Raw genomic sequence first — 16439 nt, forward strand, 5'->3', positions numbered from 1 at the left:
CGTGGGGGGGAGCGCGGAAGCAAACGCCCCATCTCCCCTCCTCGTGCCCAGCCCTGGCCGGGGTCCCCTACGATCCCGGGGTCCTTCTCAGCACCCTTCCTGCCTTCCTTCGGCAGCTAGAAATCGTGCATCAGCTACGCGCGTCTGCCCCGTGACGCCAGCCTGAGCCCGTGGCTGCGAGCTTCCTTGCAGCAGTGCCCTGGCAATGCCACGGCCACCCCTCTGCCCCGCGCGCTCCCTCGAAGCAGCAGCCTGCCCACGCCGCCGCCGCGGCTTCCCACCAGCCTCCTCAACGGCCCGGGGACTCCAGTGGCACGATCCGCCGGAGGAGGTTGTGATCCCTGTTATTGCTGCGTCTGTAGCCCCAAAGCACGTAGCAAAGAAAACGCTCGGTGGGAAAACAGCCTTTCGTGGGGCACGTCAGTGCCTGGCAGTCCGATCGGCGGTCCCCGAGCTCCGGCTCTGTCTTTGCAGGAGACATCAAGTACGACGAGGCGATGGGCTACCCCATGGTGCAGCACTGGCGGGTCAGGAGCAACCTGTACAGAGTGAAGCTCAGCTCCATCACCCTCTCGGCAGGTGAGGGCTGCCTGCCGCGCGGCAGTGTTCCTAACGGCAGCGAGGCAGCGTGTCTGCGTGGGCAGGCAGGCTGTCTTCTCGCCACCGGTCTCCCGTCACTACCTACGCTTCACAGCTCGCAGTCGTGCAAAGCGTTTCTCCAGCACTTTGCATCTCTGGGCTCTGCTCAGGTGGTGGCTAACGCGCCCAACCCTGTTGCAGAGGCAGGCGGAGAACTTCATCTCCTTTCTACAGGAGGGAAACCGAGGCAGGGAGTTTGCGTGACTAGCCGGGATTATGCTAGTAAGCAAGACCATGGGAAGGATTCACATGGGGATGTATATACGTACGTGTGGCAAACAGTAAATTCCTGAAAAAAAGGATTTCAAAAGGACCCCAAACCATTTGTAAATGTGGGTCGCATTAAGCAAGGAGTTGTGGATGAAGAAGGGGTGGGAGGGAGGATGCTGCAAACGTCACATTTCACTGCCACGTTTCTATAACTGCACATTTTGTTTCAGGAACGCTGAAACATTTTGTTGCGACCTGAAATGTTTTGCCTTTCCATTTCAAAACAGCATTTTTGATTTAAAAATCAACTTATTTTTAAATGGAGGGGGGAAGGATTTAATACAAAAAGGCTGCACAGCCCCAGAACAAAATAACCCACTTGGAATTGAACAAAATATTTGGGGTCAGCTCAAAATGAAATTTTCATCCYTTTTATTCAACAAAGCTTTTCCTTCAAAAAAATCAGCCAGCCAACCAGCCAGTTAACCTCCTTTTGGTGACAGCTGTGACGTATTTTCCTGCAATATGTTTTCAGTTTCACCACTGGACCAAAAACTTTGATACTGGCCAGCTCTAAATAATGCCAAGGCATCATATGGTCACCAATGCCTCCAAGATAGATCATTTCCACAGAGCAGGGAGGATAAATACTGGTGCCTCCTCCTACGTGCCAGCGACCTAAACTGAGAGATACTGAACTAGGCAAAACTGCGCCTGTGTGTGGAGGGGAGAGGAGCCCGCAGCACCCCGACCGGTCCGTATGAGCCCGGGTCCCCTACGGAAAGGCAAGGGATGCTGGGCCACTTGGCCGGCCGGATGCACGGCTGTTCTCCGGTGACCCGCGTAACTGCAGATTCCTGGTACAGCAGATTCCCCTCAGGGAGCAAAACCCCCGCAAGCCCCCCAGACCCAACCCAGCCCACGAAGCAGAGCCGATCAGCAAGAGCTCTCCATCCCTGCGTAAGGCTGCAGGGAGAGAGCGTCCCCAGGCTGGAGTCACCTCCCAGCTCTGGGACAGAGTCCAGCTTCTCCAAATCTAGACTCCCCTCTGAGAAATACCTAATCCTGGCCCAAACAAGAGGGCTGGACAGCTGAGCTGAGGTTGCTTATTGTGTCCTGGTTAGAAAAAGCCTCTTTGCAAAGTTTGGTCTCGACAAAATAGTGGTCCCACTGTAAGATCATCCCTGCCTCTTGCAAACGCCTGGAACGCCTGGTCTGGTTTCTCCTCCAAGGCTCCGGTGGTGCTGCTCCGGGGCGGTCCCAAGCTGTGTGCCTGGGGCTCTGCAGAGCTCCCCCAGCCCCGTCCACCTTCGGTGCATCCAGTGAATTGCTGTCAACCCAAGCTTGAGTCACTCTGGGCTGTCTCCAGCTGTTCTAAAAATAGCTATCAGTTGTCCAGAGTGTTTACACTGGGGCTGGTTTGCTGTACAATCTATAATAAATTCATCCTTACACCAGGACAACTTTTCTGGCTCTGATCCCTGCATAACAAAGGCCAAGCATATCCTCTACAGAAACCAGTGATTTATGTCCTAGCATTCTGCAAAACAGGCCTGAGCTTGTGTGTGTACGTATACGCGTGCATTCACATGTACATCCCTGACGATTTATTTGTGAAGAGGAATCACAGAACGATGTCAAAGCCGCAGCCTGAGGTAAATAACATGTTTTGTGGTTAGCAAAAGATTAGGTAAGCCACCGAGGAAACAGGGGAGGAAACGCATTTTGGACCTATTGAGGGATGCGTGTTTTAAGCAGGGGATCGTGGAGGCTTTTTCCTCCCAGGGCTGTCGCCGTCGGCCCTGCCTGGCCAACCTGCCAATACCAGGCTTTGCTCTTACAGGCTTTGCAAACATCCTCAAGATCCTGAGCAAGGACAGCAGCCGGGAGGAGCTGCTCTCCTTCATCCAGCAGTTTGGCTCCCACTACATCGCGGAGGCGCTGTACGGCTCCGAGTTCAGCTGCACCATCCACTTCCCCAGCAAGAAGGTCCAGCAGCAGCTCTGGCTCCAGTATCAGAAAGGTAAGGAGGTCGGAGGAAACGGGCAGCTCCTTCCCCGGCAGCTCCAAGGTTGCCCGCAGGCCCGGAGCTGCCATGCTTGCTTCRAACCGAACGCGCCGCAACCCTCGCCGGCCGCTTCCCAGCCCCGCTGCGGTGGCCCTGGAACGCCCTGGGTGATTTGGGTCGGTTTATATAGATGTGACATAATTGAGCTGTCTCAGAATGGCTTCGTTTTATTGCTTGTGACAATGACGGTCTTTAAGGAAGTGTATTAAATCAATAGCAGACTCATTGTGCTACACTATAAATAACGAGACACATCATTAAACAGGGCAATAAACTTCAGGACTTTGAAGTAATACAATTAGGTTATGTTTATAAAAACTCCCTTATCGCTGTAGCCTTCCATTTGCCAATTCATCTCTTTCCTCCAGGGAACTTGGGATATTCCCCTGGCTTGATATTTTTTTGTTGAAAATGACTCTGATGTTTCTCTCGGTGCTTCGGACATACTGTAGGATTCACAGTAACAGAGGTTGTGAAGGCGCTTTCATCCTGCCTTGCGTGCGTTGCTGCGAGTGGCCTGATTTAGTGCAATCCAGCAGAGCCAGGGCTACGCTACCGCCAGCCTCCTCGGTGCTTCTCAGTTGTTTTTTCTCTGTCTACCCGGCACAGCTATTCTTGCGAGCATATTTATGACACCCTGTACTCATTTGTTTTGTTTTCAAATAATGATAAATGAAGTTTGCCATAGCAGTGCCCCTATTTAGCGGGAGAAAACATTGCGGAGGTGTGTTGTTTACGTACTTGGGATGTTATTAATCATTCAGATGTGTTCCCTGGAATCCCTTTGCAAGCATGTCAGTGGGGAGGAGACTCGAGGCAGCTCCTGCTCCCGGTGGGGCCGATTCAAATCCAGAGTGACTGGAGAAACGGGGTTATTCCAGCGTTGGAGGGTGTAAATGAGAGAGGACTCTGTTCGGTGATGGGACTAAATAGTACAAGCAGTGCTTTGGTGCCGTTCGAGCTTGGTGGTAGCGTCACCCCTATTTCACGGGCATGGTGTCAAGGCCCGAGTGGAGAGGAACAGTGGCAACRTCCTGACCCTTTTGTGGAACATCTCGTGCTTCTGAGCCCCCTGCCTTGCCCACACCACAGGGACAGCTCTGGTTCTCGAAGGTCCATGGTGCTGCAGGGAACCACAGGGCCTTAAGTGGAGTAGTGTCTTGCTGGCTTCGCCTCACCCAAATAGTTTCCTTTTTAGTACATGGTATGCAGTTATCCAAGGCTTGCCCTCGGCTTCCCCTTTCCCCACACGGCGCTAGCGCACATGGCTGGAGCTGTGCCCACCCCACGTCTCCCGCGTGGCTGTGGCTGGATCCTCAGTACCGAATGCGGCGCTGTCAGCGCATGCCAGGCGTGTTCAGAGCATCCTTCCCCACCACACGCTCTGGGAGGATTTGGGACGTGGTCGTGTCATTTGCAAGTGATTAGCTTAGCTGCTAGGGTGGCAATTTTAGCAGATCTTCCCCGCCTCCGTTTAGGGGTGCAGAGTGAAGCACCAATGGATTCACAGGCCTCCCAGTGACCACATGGGGATTTTGTGCGTAATGCTCAGATGTAAAAGTGTTTAAATTCTGACTGTGTTGCCTTTAGGCACCGGRTGCTATCTCTGTGCTCGTTCCCTGTGCGTGAGTCCGTCTGTAKCATGGCGCTCTGGGAGGTTGACCTTGGGGGCCATCGGCACGATGGAGGGGACAAGCGCTATAAATGATGCTTTCCAGTGCTTTTGGAAACACGTTGAGGATGCTTAGGACTCTTGAAGACATCTAGGAGGAGGTTGTGTGGCTCTGGGGATAGAGAAGAAGGGAGTCACAGGAAATRCAGGGTCCTCTCCTGGAGAAAACCGCAGTTAGCTCCAAAAAAGAGCTTGTTGGTGAAAATAGATGGGTTTTATTCCCAGCTCCTCCACTTATTTACCCACAGTTTACCAGCGACATAAGGAGGATCTGAATAAATAGCTCTAGCTAGACAGTTCTGGATACCTTCTCAACCCAGAAACAGCTCTCGCCCGTTGTGCTCCCCGCTGCTAGCCAGCCCATTTCAGAACTGCACAAAGAACACACACATGCATCATCTCTAATACATACAAAAATAAAGCCAAGATAACTGTAATTTGTTAGCGAACAAAGCAGATCRAAAGAGGAGGGGGAGAAGGGGGAGTCTCGAGCTAATTGGAACGGCACCAAAAATGATAAAAATGCACATTGTGGCATGTTTGCAGCATCGCACAAAATTATTTTAATATTTTAATCAACTTCATAAATCAATCTGTAGGCCTCAGGAGGAGGCCTCTGCCAATAAAGTGCACAATCTGTGCGTCGAGCYCTAATTGAAAACATTGTCTCAAACATGAAACCGTGCCGCTGGCAGTCTGACTTCTTGTAAACTGCCGGGCCAGACGCTGGCCCTCTGCCGATGCTGGAAGAGCCTGAATACTGCGCTCGCAGGCTGCAGAAGGGAGCCGTCACAAGAGCCCTTGACGTGTGTAGGTGTTTGCATATGGATCTCTTCAGCCACGTGGAAGGGAAATGGATCTGGTTCGCTCTCGGGCTAGCGGCAGGTTTGTCCCTTTTCACTGCCTGCGCTCACCAGCCCTCCGGGACGGGCATGCTGCAGACACCTCGAGCGTTTGCAATCTGCTCTACCCGCAGAAGTGCAAAACKATCTCCTCCTTCTGCTAGCAGATAAGGTGTGTGCTGCGGCGGAGACAAATCTCGCGCTGCGGGCAGGAACCAGACGGGCAGCTCAAAAGCAAGCTTCCCCCGGTCGGCCCTAATATAGCAGGAGCGAGATCTCTTTGGGGAGGGGGAGGGAAGAGCCCCGTAGCCCCCCCGCGCAGGCTGCAAACGGGAACCGTTGTGAGGAGCATAGGGAGGTGGGGACGCAGCATCTCAGACGGGGACGGAGCCGCCCTCCCTGCTCCCAGCGGTTTGCAGGCGCACAAGCGGCAGAGGGACGTGGAGGCACGGCGGGAGTTTCCGCGGAGCCGGTGCCTGCAGTGCTGCGCTCCGTCCAGACCTCGGGCGGAGGCTGGAAGCTTGCCTTCCCCCCGTCTCCCCTCTAGGAACCAAGTTAGCCTGTGAGCAAACAAAACCAAGCCCTAATTTTATTTCATTTAGCGTGATTAAAGGCCCTTTTTTAGGGCCAGCTTGGCTCTGGCTCTGCATAACCTAGCAACCCTGTAACTCATTGAAGGGGCCTCCGAGCGGGGACCTTGAGATCGACCCAGCCATTGATGTGTTTCACCAGAGCCTGCATCGGTTTTCTCCACCGCTGAAGCTAGCGCTTAATGCTGATGGCACCTCATTAAGTTTGCACCAACCGTGCGAACGTCTTTGGCAGCTGGGGCAAACGTGATGCCCCACGCCACCTCCTGTTGCATTTAAGACACGGTCACAAAATGTACAGGAAGAAAGAGCGGGATCCCTCCGTCCGGCAAATGCACCTGCCAGGGACTGCGCTGGCAAAGGCGTATTAGGGGCTTGTTTGCTGTGCGGCCCCTCAGCCTGGCTGGCTGGGGAAAAGGGGGGCCCGGTTACGAAAAGGGAAGAGCTGCTCCGATAGCAAAGTCTGACAGCCCCGGCGGAATTCCCCAACAGCCGCTCTAGCTCACTCGTTCCCACCGAGATACACAAAATGCAGAGCAAATGTCTCTAAGTGCTCCCGCATTTAGAGAAAATGGAGATGTTATCAGCAATAATGCGGAGGGTCTCGTCTTGTCAAGTATTTGAGTGACAACTCTTTTCCTTCGCACTGTGCAGACTGGCTGAGCCGTAGTGTGGGAGACTTCTGTTCTCCAGCTGGGAAAGCTTGGAAAAAGATTTTTTTGAGAACACTCCTCTCCTTTGAGAGCGCTCCTCTCCCTCGTGCCGCGGTGGGAACTGGGAGGAGGTCGCCTGGAGAAGCAGGAGTGCGTATGCCCTCGGCGTGTGCTGTGCATGTGTGGCGATTCAGAGGTTGTCGCAATCAAAATGTTACGTTGCAGTAGTCCGTTAGGTCTTCGGTGAGCAACTGTGTTTTTTTTTCCCTGCATTTCCTATGAGCAGCAGATCTCTAGGGTTTTCCCGGCCAAGGCTATCTGGCCAAGTTGGGACCCAACAAACTGAACTTGGGAAGTGGCTGCAACAAATGGAAAAGACGTTCCCTCTCGGTAACAGGTCGCTTATTAGAAGAGCCCATGGAGGGGCCGTGCTCTGACAGGTCCTGTCGTACTAGCTAAGGCTTCCTGCCCATCGGTCTGCCCAGTACAGTTGTATTTGCTTATCTTCTCTGGGATCATATGTCATCGGTTGCATTTACCTTTAAGAGGTTACAGCGTTCATGCTTTTGTGCTTTCTTGTGAACTCAGCAGTTTAGACAAAGAACTTTATAAAACATAAGCCTTATTAAGGATATAACCTAGAGCTCTGCTAAAATAGCAGTCCATATTATTCAGAGTAGGGTCTATGGGACCATTCTGTCCTTCCAGGGTCTAATTCATCTCCCTTTAGGTCTGGTACCACCGTAACACAATTAAGACTGAACTAGTCCATGGGAACCTTTAGTTTCCAATTCCTAGACGCAGTCAGGTGCATTAAGAAAGCTTTAAGGCGAGCTTTGCATCTATTAAAGGAGATCATTCCTTTCCCTTATACCTTGTTCTGGTTGCTCAGAAGTAAAGCATATAGAATTTCACTGTCCTTGAGATCTATTCCTATAAATAATGACTATGTTACCTTTGTAACACTTACAGCATGTGGTTTCTATCATTATATTTATTTTAAAACCTCAGATTTTGACATTTTGTTCAGAGGAGGAGAAAACAATCTCACTGGTTGCTGTGAAATTTAGTTTAGACTAAAATATGTGCTGTGAAACAGTCTGCTAAATGACCTTATGCACTGCTCATTGTAATCCAAAATTGCCAGGCAAGTAATTAGTTGTGCAAAATGAAATAACTTTAAATCCTCACATTGAGTAATGACCCAGAAAAATCACTTAAACTATACAATGGAAAAGACTCAAAGCATCTGGCTTTATTTTTACTTTTGTAGCTCTGCCCCCTTTGATTAAGAAACAGTCTCTCCCCCTCATCCCTTTTGAAACTGTGGCTGTTGATTTCGGAGCAGAACAAATGTTCAGGGCTTGGCTGCCTCTACCCTAAGAAATCATACCTTTTCGTAAAATGGCAGGGTAGGTCTAACAGTGCTGGCAGGGCAGTCGTCCTGCAAGGATCGTATGCATTTGATAAACTAGCAGCTCACAGCTGTTTAAAGAGCTGCTCCAGATCATCTGAGATGAGCACAAGTAATAAAAACCGGCGCCCAGATCAGCAAACTGAGCTGGSTAACAGAAAAAGAAGGGACCTTGTATGTGCCGATGACAAACTGGTGTCTTTGAAAGCTGAGTGGCAAATCGTTTAGCTCTCCTTTGGTTTCATGGAAATACGCTGCTTCTAACAAGATTTTTTGCAGTATTTATCAAAATTATCCACTATAATAGGTGAACCCTCGTATCAGCCCTGTGAATTCTATTAACAAAATATGTCACCTCCACAGTGGGGCAAAACTGAGCCAGAATGTGCCTAAATGAGGCAGTGACGTGTGAGGACTGCAAACCTGACCCCAGCCATTCAGACAGGCTTCCAAGTAGAGTTTACTAAGTGCACGGCGTGAGAATGAATTTTGACCAGGCCTTTTAAACATCAGGTATCAGCTACAGTGAGAAGTAAGACATTGGCCTTATGGGACTATCAGTGTGAATGGATATAAGAAACTCTAGTATTTGTTTATGAGGTGGGTAGAGAAGTGTTAGATAAAGTTACATTAGACCTGCCAAAGAGATCAGATTTATCCTCCACATCCTGACAGCATAAAAGGGGTCTTGTAGCTATTGTGCTAGCAAGTCTAATTCCCACTGGCCATAAAAAACAATCTGCCACCAAAGGGAGGAGATGAAGTGTTTTTAATAACCAAATGAGCCGTTTGCAATGCACTTTTAATTGGATCAATTTTTCCTTTATTACACAATCTTTAAAAATCAAACACATACTTTTAACCAGACACATTCCTTCTCCAGGTAAAGAGCAGAAGCCAAACTATTTCATCACAATTCTTAATTACTCCATTTCATCTCACTTGGCAGATGATCACAACGGTGTGTGTGTGGGGGGGGGGGGTACCACTGCAAGAAATACAGTACTACAAAATCGTCTCATAGCCACTATTCAGCTTTGTCAGGGGAAGTGCATACCCTAGGCTGAAGACAACAGTTTTTCTTCTCTGTCGCTTTTCTGCCTGAAACCCAAGAASAGAACAACAGCTGCTGGCTAAACATACACCCAGGCACCAATCCCAGTACCTTGGCCCACAAATGCATTGCAAAGTAGTGTTATTTTCTCTGAATCTCTGAGCAGGAAACAGATGATAGAGGCTTTGTTTGAACTGTGTAACCAGCAATAGACYGGGGTAACCAACCGCACAGGCAGTTTACTGGACCGGCTTTATGTCCGTTTAAGCACTCCAGGAAACGTTCTTACTAGTAGTGTGGCGTTTATTGCAAAAAAATTCCATTGGAACAGAATATGACAGAGGTACATATTATCATAGATAATATTGCTTCAGTTATTCAGGTCCATGGTAGCTTCCTGCTTGAAGCGTTTTTTAGGAACAGGAGATGTTTAAAAGAGATGAGAAGGAGAGGAACTGCCATTACCATAATACTGGAAAAATGCCTTGAGTTACAACGTAATTAACTGCAGAAGGTCCCAATAATAGTAGTCATCTCCCCAAAACATACATACAAGATGCGATCGGCTGCCCAAATCGCTGTTATATACCTTAGGCAACTCCCCCCTCCCACCCCAAAAAGAGAGAAGCTGAGAATATAAATAATTGCGTGGAAGCTGGTAGCCTTAGTAAATACACAGAGCAGCTCAGGAGAGAAGGGGAGTTTTTAAATTCCCTTGGACCCCCTCAGTGTCTTCCACCATCTACTGTGCTAATAATTCCCTCTKAGCACCTGCTCCCCTTTCCACAAGCTTCTTCCAGCAAATTGCAGCAACAGAAATAGGAAGTTACGCTGGTCAGGGTGCAACTCATCACACAGMTGGATTTTTTTTGTGCTAGCCCTGTTCAGCTTTTTGGCTGAACAGAACAGGGAGAGGAGGAGAATAAAAATCGACTCAAAAGAGTTCTGCTCTCAGTGCTTGTTCAGAAACCCTCTAAGGGCCAAGCAATTGGTTGGAGCRCCTAACTGCTCTGAAGCCCATTTTACTTTGCTGTTTCACTAAAAATAATTTTAAAAATCTTTAAAAAAATCACCTGTTGCATATATGTGGTAGCATAAATAAAAAACAATTCGCTGTAGCATGGCAGCCCCTATAAAATCAGCTTTTATATTGTCTGTCGTGCCCCCAAATTTGCAACTACATTGTTGATAGCAACAAATAAACGCACTGCAGTGTAACTATTATCTGTGGCAGATTAACACTCTACCACTGTGTCCTATTTAAATGCGTCTTTTCTTCAATAAACCATTCTGGGCAAGCAGCACCACACTGAGGTACGTATTTATCAGCCAGGAGAGTAGCACTGTGGGGGCCTTGGTTCACACAGCTGCAGTTTTGTGCTTCATTTGGCCCAAAGCCATGATGAACATGAACTCTGGTGCCTGCTGGTACCATAAAAAAAGCTGAGGAATGTAGCATTTTGCTGTGCAAAGAGAAAAAGGCAATGGACCAATGGAAGTGTTTCCAAGTATTAAGAAAAAATAAAAGAGAAAGAATCCCCCCTATCCCCGTCTCAAGAGAAAGTAGCTTTCACATACAAAGTGCAGATGGGTGAAAACCTATATCAGCAAATGCAGTGGTCTGGAAAGCATGATAGTGAAGTGCAGGTGAATACACTGTATGTTGCATTTAATCTTGTTTACTACAGTTTCCCAGTCCTACTCCCCATCACTTCCCTCTCCTCCCCACTCCCACATGAAGCTTCAGATACCAAACATGCCTTCCAAAGACAGTTTCCAAGATACATTTAATAATAAAACACCTGTGAATACCAACAGTAGGTTTCCCATATTTTTTCCCCCAACCCTCACCCTGTTTTTACCCCTTTTTAACTAGTAGAACTCTTAATGGTAATAAAAATCCCATTGCCATCAGAGGGCAGCTTTCTGGCTCAGCTCAGTCTCCCATGATTGCACTGTACTCACTTCACATTGAACAGACAGCGTTCACAAATGGCACGAGGGGCAATCTCCTGAATACCAGAACAACGGAGAGAGAAAAACCTCGCTCTTCAGTTTGAAAGTAAAGCTCCATCTTTGTGCAGTTTAAGAGGGCTATTTTGTTTTATGCAGTGCTGCAATCAGAAATTGAATAGTAAAATCGGAATAGTAGTTGCCCAGACAACTGCTACCGAGTTCCTTGCGAGTACCACAGCAAGAGGATTGCTTCTCCGAGTCCTCTAAGGGAAAGTGATTTAGAGCAGTCAGTCAGGGTTTATGGCACAAAGAAAGATACAATGGTTGAAGCTTGAAGTAGGAGATGTGGCATAAGAAGGTGAAGAGGTTTATGGAGCGACCAGTCATTTAACACAGAACCGATACTCCAAAAGTGTTCTTTCCCTCATGCTTGTTCTTTTTTATTGTACAGATTAAGAAAATGCAGAACACCACCACGCAAGCTATTTTGTTTCTAAACACAAAATACGATGACCTCTATGTCAAACCCCCTTGGGTTATGGCACAATCTACCTGAAAGTTTGATATTGGTTTCTGTCAAATTGCAATGAGGCTGGAAGAATGTATAATGACAACAGGGGCTTTACCTAGAGAAATGCCTTTAGGGAGTGGAATATCTTCTCAGGTGGTAACTGTAAATCTTAATGCAGTGATCCCAACAGTCAAGCACTAACAGCTGCCCTTTGGGAGTAATGGCTATACCAACCGGGCAGGTGAGTCCTTCCCGGATCAAGATATTATAGCCACCTCCTTTAGGAAAATGCAGAATTTCTTTACGGCTGCTGTCAGCAACAATTAGGTCTCCCCTGGCATCTACACACATCCCAGCAATGCACCTGAAATCCTCATTCTCTGAGAAGAAGTGGCTAATCTGGCGTCCCAGCTGCCCATCCGGACCCACAGAGCCAATTGAAAAGCCTCCTTCTAAATGGTGCTCGTACTGGCGGTTTTCCAGGTTAAGTCCCAGCCCTTGAGTAAAGTATATGGTCCCTTCAGCATCACAGGTAACAAACTTCGGGCGCACTGCGCTACATAAGCAACTGTACTTGACCACCCCAACGCCACGGTCCACTGTGAAACACCAGAGTTTTCCCCCTTCCACATCGGTCACTACAAACTGCCCAGAAGGCAGGGCTGCGATGCCCCATGGCTTGCTTAGCTGGCTCCGATGACATGCCACACAATGGCCATCCATGGTGTACACCTTTACAGAGTTATCGTAGCTGTCAGTCACACCTATCAGGCCATGGCAGTTCATGGTGACAGAAAGGGGAGTCAAATTGGGCAAGTCTGCTCCAAGGAAACTTAATACAAAGCTATCAATTCCACTAGGGCTCCGGCGGATCTCCTTCAGAAAGCCTTTACGGGTAAAAACCTGGATTCGGAAATTACCGCGGTCTGCCACAAGTACCTCTCCTTGGAGAGTGACGTGTAGGCTGACAGGGAGATTGAACATCCCTGGCAGGCTGCCCTTGGAACCCATCTTCTTGATGAAGTGACACTGCTGGATGCTGCTTGCTGCTTCAGGCATCCTTGGCTTTGCTGGTGAGGAATTCGGTGTGCAGCTGGCCTCTTCTTGCACCAAGTCAGGCTCCCTAAATGATGCCGATGAGGATGCGGCAGTTTCCATGAGTGACTCCTCCATGTTAACAGTCCGAGGTTTCTTCACCACCTGCCCAATCTGCAGTGGTCCCACATGGCTCACCTTAAGGAGTTCAACTTCTTGAAGAGTCAGCTCCCTTGGGAGACTGTTTGTCAGTTCTGGCTCTTCCTCATCTGCTGCCTCCTCCAAGAGAGCTATATCTCCTTGCTTTATTTTGGCAAGAAAATAGTCACAGCGAGACAGTATCTGCACTTCTGCTAAATTCAGCAGATAAGCTTGTTCCTCCATTACCTGATTATTTACCTTCTCCACTTCAGACAAAGAGGTGGTGAAGAACTTGCGTGACCTGGCCAGTTCTTCCTGGATCTTGCGCTCTTCTTTGCTGTAATCCTGCAGAACTGCTTTGTATCTTGATTGCAAGTCTTTTGAGACACCCTCAAGAGATGCTTTTCTTTTCTGCAGATCCCCCATGAGCTCCCGAAGTCTGGCAAGCCTTGTCCCAAATTCCCTCCTACGTTCTTCAGCAGCCTCTTTGATAGCAATGACACTGTGCCCTTGGGGCATGTGTGATGTCTCCTTGCATGGCTCACATAAAACTAAGCAACAGCTCTTGCAAAAGTGTCTAGGCAATCTTCTCCCACAAACCTTGCACATGAGAAGACCCACCACTTCACCCAGTCCTGTGGTGTCTATGATCTTCAGCACAGTAAGATTGTCAGTCAGCTGAGCTAAGTTTGTGATCCGTGTGATTTTGATGCAAAAGGGGCAACGTATCCCATTAATGCTGTTTGCCAGGAGCTTCTCCAAGCACTGTTTGCAGATCGTGTGCCCGCAGTGCAAGAGCTTGGGTCTCAGGTGCTCCTCAGTAAAGGATTCCATGCAAATGGGACATTCCAGGACCTCTCGGAGAGCATCCGAGTTCAGATGAGGGGCAGTAGCCATGGCTTTCCAAGGCAGCTGTAGCCACTGCAAAATCTTGTACTCACATTTATTCCAAGGTGCTCTGATCCTGTCCAGAAAGAAAAAAGGAAACGTGATTTATTTCATTTTCAGCAGTTACATACACAAGCAATTTATTTCTGATTTATCACCCAACCCTGGAAAAAGAAACCCAGTTGGCTTTTCCACATTTGGAAAGGGTAGATTAATCATAGCTAATCTCAGAGTGGGCAAATTCCAAAACTACCTTGCAGCTTCTAGTGCAATGAATTATTCACTTGCAAAATTTATAAGTAGAACCAAAAGAAGTGAAATGGCAGCAATGAGGAAACCCAATAGATATTGATGACTGAATCATCTCCTCATGGTGCCCATCTCCCACTGCCAAGCCTCTGAGTTTACATAATTTACTGAAGCTCAGAGAGATTAAACCAAGCATTCAAATGCTGCGCATCAAAAGAGGTACCAGATGGTGCAATGCTTTAGGACATTAATATATCACCTCTGGAGACCTACGTTCAGATGTGACATCAGATACAAATGAAATAAATGTGGTTGTTTTAATCTGCTTTTCTAGATAGCCAAAATAAATTTTCAAGGTCTCATATGTTTGCTAGGAAGTGAAACTAGACGGAACGATTTGTCAGCTTCCACTGGTTTTCTGAATCACTATACATATTGAAAATACACATTTAAGATTCTTTGTCAGTATAGGTCATTAACCTCTGCCATGCTGCATCTTGCTTCAGCATGCAAATAAAATACAGCTTAGCATGGCAGTGTTCTAGCAGCTATTAGCAATAATGAACAGGCAACTCCAAACATCTGCTAAAAATATGTATTATAAGCATTCATTATTAGTTCTTGGGCTTAGCTTAACTGCATATAATTTCTGCTCATTTCATAATCTTGTAGCATTGACCTCACTCCTGTGTTTTGGTTCAGTTTTATGCCACTGTTGTTGCCATTCAATTTTAATATAGGTTTCTTCATCCTCACATCCCTCACAGTAGGAAGCAGATCCCAGCAGCTTTCTTGCTAAAGCAGCCATCCATTCAAAAGGAACAATACAGCGCTCTCATCATTAAGTTATTATTCAGCAGACTGGGTTTCAATACCTTTGCTATTGCATTGCTTAGCCATTAAAAGAAATGGGGAGAAAACATTTTGGGGGGAGAGAGGAAGGAAGCTGTTAGTCTTTAAAAGGGAGAGACAGTCACAGGGAGATGTGAACAGCCAGCTTTCTCTGAATAATGGCTGCACGCATGCAGCATTCTTGCTTCCCTGCTGGGTTTGCCTGCTTCATCCCTGGGAGCATTTCAGACAGAAAGGTTTGGGGTATTTGAGCTTACGATTTGCTCAAGTGGAAGAAGACAGCTGCAATGAAGAAAAGTTCTTTATGTTCATAAGGAGGGGAAAAAAAAACAAAAGAAAAAACACGTCACTTGGATTTATCAGCTTTCATCCACAGCCCAGTTCTCCATTCTTTACAGCCTAGATTTCAGGGACTGATTCAGTGGTATAGCAGAATCTCCACCAAGTACCAACCAGGGATCTGATCCTTGGCTCCCTGGATTGGTAGCACAATGAATGCATATACATAGCACCTGGGGAGCAGCGGCAGTCCAGTCGCTTGCTATTGCTGGCGCTGAATAATACATTTCCCTTTTATTCTTAGCACGTATCTCAGCTGTGGAAATAGAAGCCTGGGCATTGTCATGTGGATCAGAAATATTCCTCTAAAGGATGAAAAGCTGTATTTTAAAATGATTTTAAAAAGGAGACATAGGATTCTAGATCTATTATTCTTATTTTCCTTGGAAAGTCAAAAGACTTTGCTTAGGGAAGGATGAAGTAGCAGCACAGACAACAGATCATAAGAGTTACATAAAAAAGTTATCTTTAAAACATGTACTTTCGTTAAAGGAAAATGGAGGACGGGATTTTGTTAAGTTAGTTTTTAGAAAGTTGATTTATATGACATTCCTTTAATATCTAAAACCCTTTTATCAGAATGCCACCACGCGTCTTAGTAATGTGCAATTCTGCTGGAGCTACACTTTTATCTTTATCTCACACTCGGTCATGCCTTCACAGAAGTTTCCTTAACTGCTAGTTGTTCTTGCGTATCAGACATTCCTGAAACAGTTCCTTTGACGCAGAGAATGGTATTAGAGAAAGCCTTAGCTGAGGATTGAGCTATAAAACTGTGCACATTATGTAAGTTTTGCTTCCTTATATTCAAAAAATTTTCCTGCTGTAGTTTCTCTTTCCACTCTGCAGTTTTTAGCATGCATTGTGAAACTAACTTGTATTTCGCTTGTAATTCTTAGATTATTAACAGGTTCAAATAATAGGATAAAGCTGGAAAATTTGGGTTACGGCTTCCTACGGCATTTTATCAAAATATTTCACTGACGATTACAAAACAGCCATGAAAACACGCGTTGGGTTTTTTGGCTCAGTGAAAACATTCGCAGAAAGCAACTGTTTGCAGCGCTGCTTGCGTGCAGAAGCGCCCGCGATCTGGAGCCGTTTGAGGCGGCTGCACTAAATCCCAGGTGCGCGGCAGGAGGAAGCGCAGGGGCCGCTAGAAGCGGGGCAGCAACGTTTCCATCAGCACCGCAGGCCTGGAGACTCACGGGAGCGTCGGCTCGGTGTAAGCGACCGCTTTGGTGGCGCAGGGCGCAGCTCTGTCGCGCTCCCGTGTCCGCCCCGTCGCCGAGCGGGTCTCCCGGGGGCTGCACGCAGCTGCCGGGC

General features: G+C 47.6%; 2 protein-coding genes across 7 annotated transcripts in view; one reads left to right on the plus strand and one right to left on the minus strand.

Annotated features, from left to right (window-relative positions):
• Positions 1-16439, plus strand: part of ASTN2 (astrotactin 2) — a 365002-nt gene that overhangs the window by 215357 nt on the left and 133206 nt on the right. For 3 of the 4 annotated variants that reach the window (XM_026059690.1, XM_026059691.1, XM_026059693.1), the window contains 2 exons: positions 475-579; positions 2693-2872. In XM_026059690.1, the coding sequence (XP_025915475.1) occupies positions 475-579; positions 2693-2872 (285 nt within the window). Of the gene's footprint in view, positions 1-474; positions 580-2692; positions 2873-15826; positions 15900-16439 lie in introns of those variants that run through there. The other variant, XM_026059692.1, reaches the window with a different exon arrangement.
• TRIM32 (tripartite motif containing 32) lies at positions 9428-16430 on the minus strand. 3 transcript variants are annotated; one of them, XM_026059696.1, is made up of 2 exons: positions 16322-16430; positions 9428-13749 (listed from the first exon to the last, which is right to left on the minus strand). In XM_026059696.1, the coding sequence occupies exon 2, from the start codon at positions 13680-13682 to the stop codon at positions 11739-11741; it is 1944 nt and encodes a 647-aa protein (XP_025915481.1). In that variant the 5' UTR covers positions 13683-13749; positions 16322-16430; the 3' UTR covers positions 9428-11738. The 3 variants fall into 3 exon arrangements, with proteins under 3 accessions (XP_025915481.1, XP_025915479.1, XP_025915480.1); XM_026059694.1 differs by lacking the exon at positions 16322-16430 and adding an exon at positions 14602-15095; XM_026059695.1 differs by lacking the exon at positions 16322-16430 and adding an exon at positions 15125-15159 and having other exon boundaries at positions 10911-13749.

The sequence above is a fragment of the Apteryx rowi genome, unplaced genomic scaffold, assembly GCF_003343035.1.
Source record: "Apteryx rowi isolate R43461 unplaced genomic scaffold, aptRow1 scaffold_16, whole genome shotgun sequence".
NCBI lineage: Eukaryota > Metazoa > Chordata > Aves > Apterygiformes > Apterygidae > Apteryx > Apteryx rowi.

Excerpts from the sequence above, each read along its gene's own strand:
- TRIM32 (XM_026059694.1), bottom strand. The coding sequence starts at position 14,672 with ATGAAGAAACCTATATTAAAATTGAATGGCAACAACAGTGGCATAAAA. Across the intron at positions 13,750-14,601 it reads AACCAAAACACAGGAGTGAG|GATCAGAGCACCTTGGAATA; the intron begins GTCAATGCTACA and ends CTTTCTGGACAG.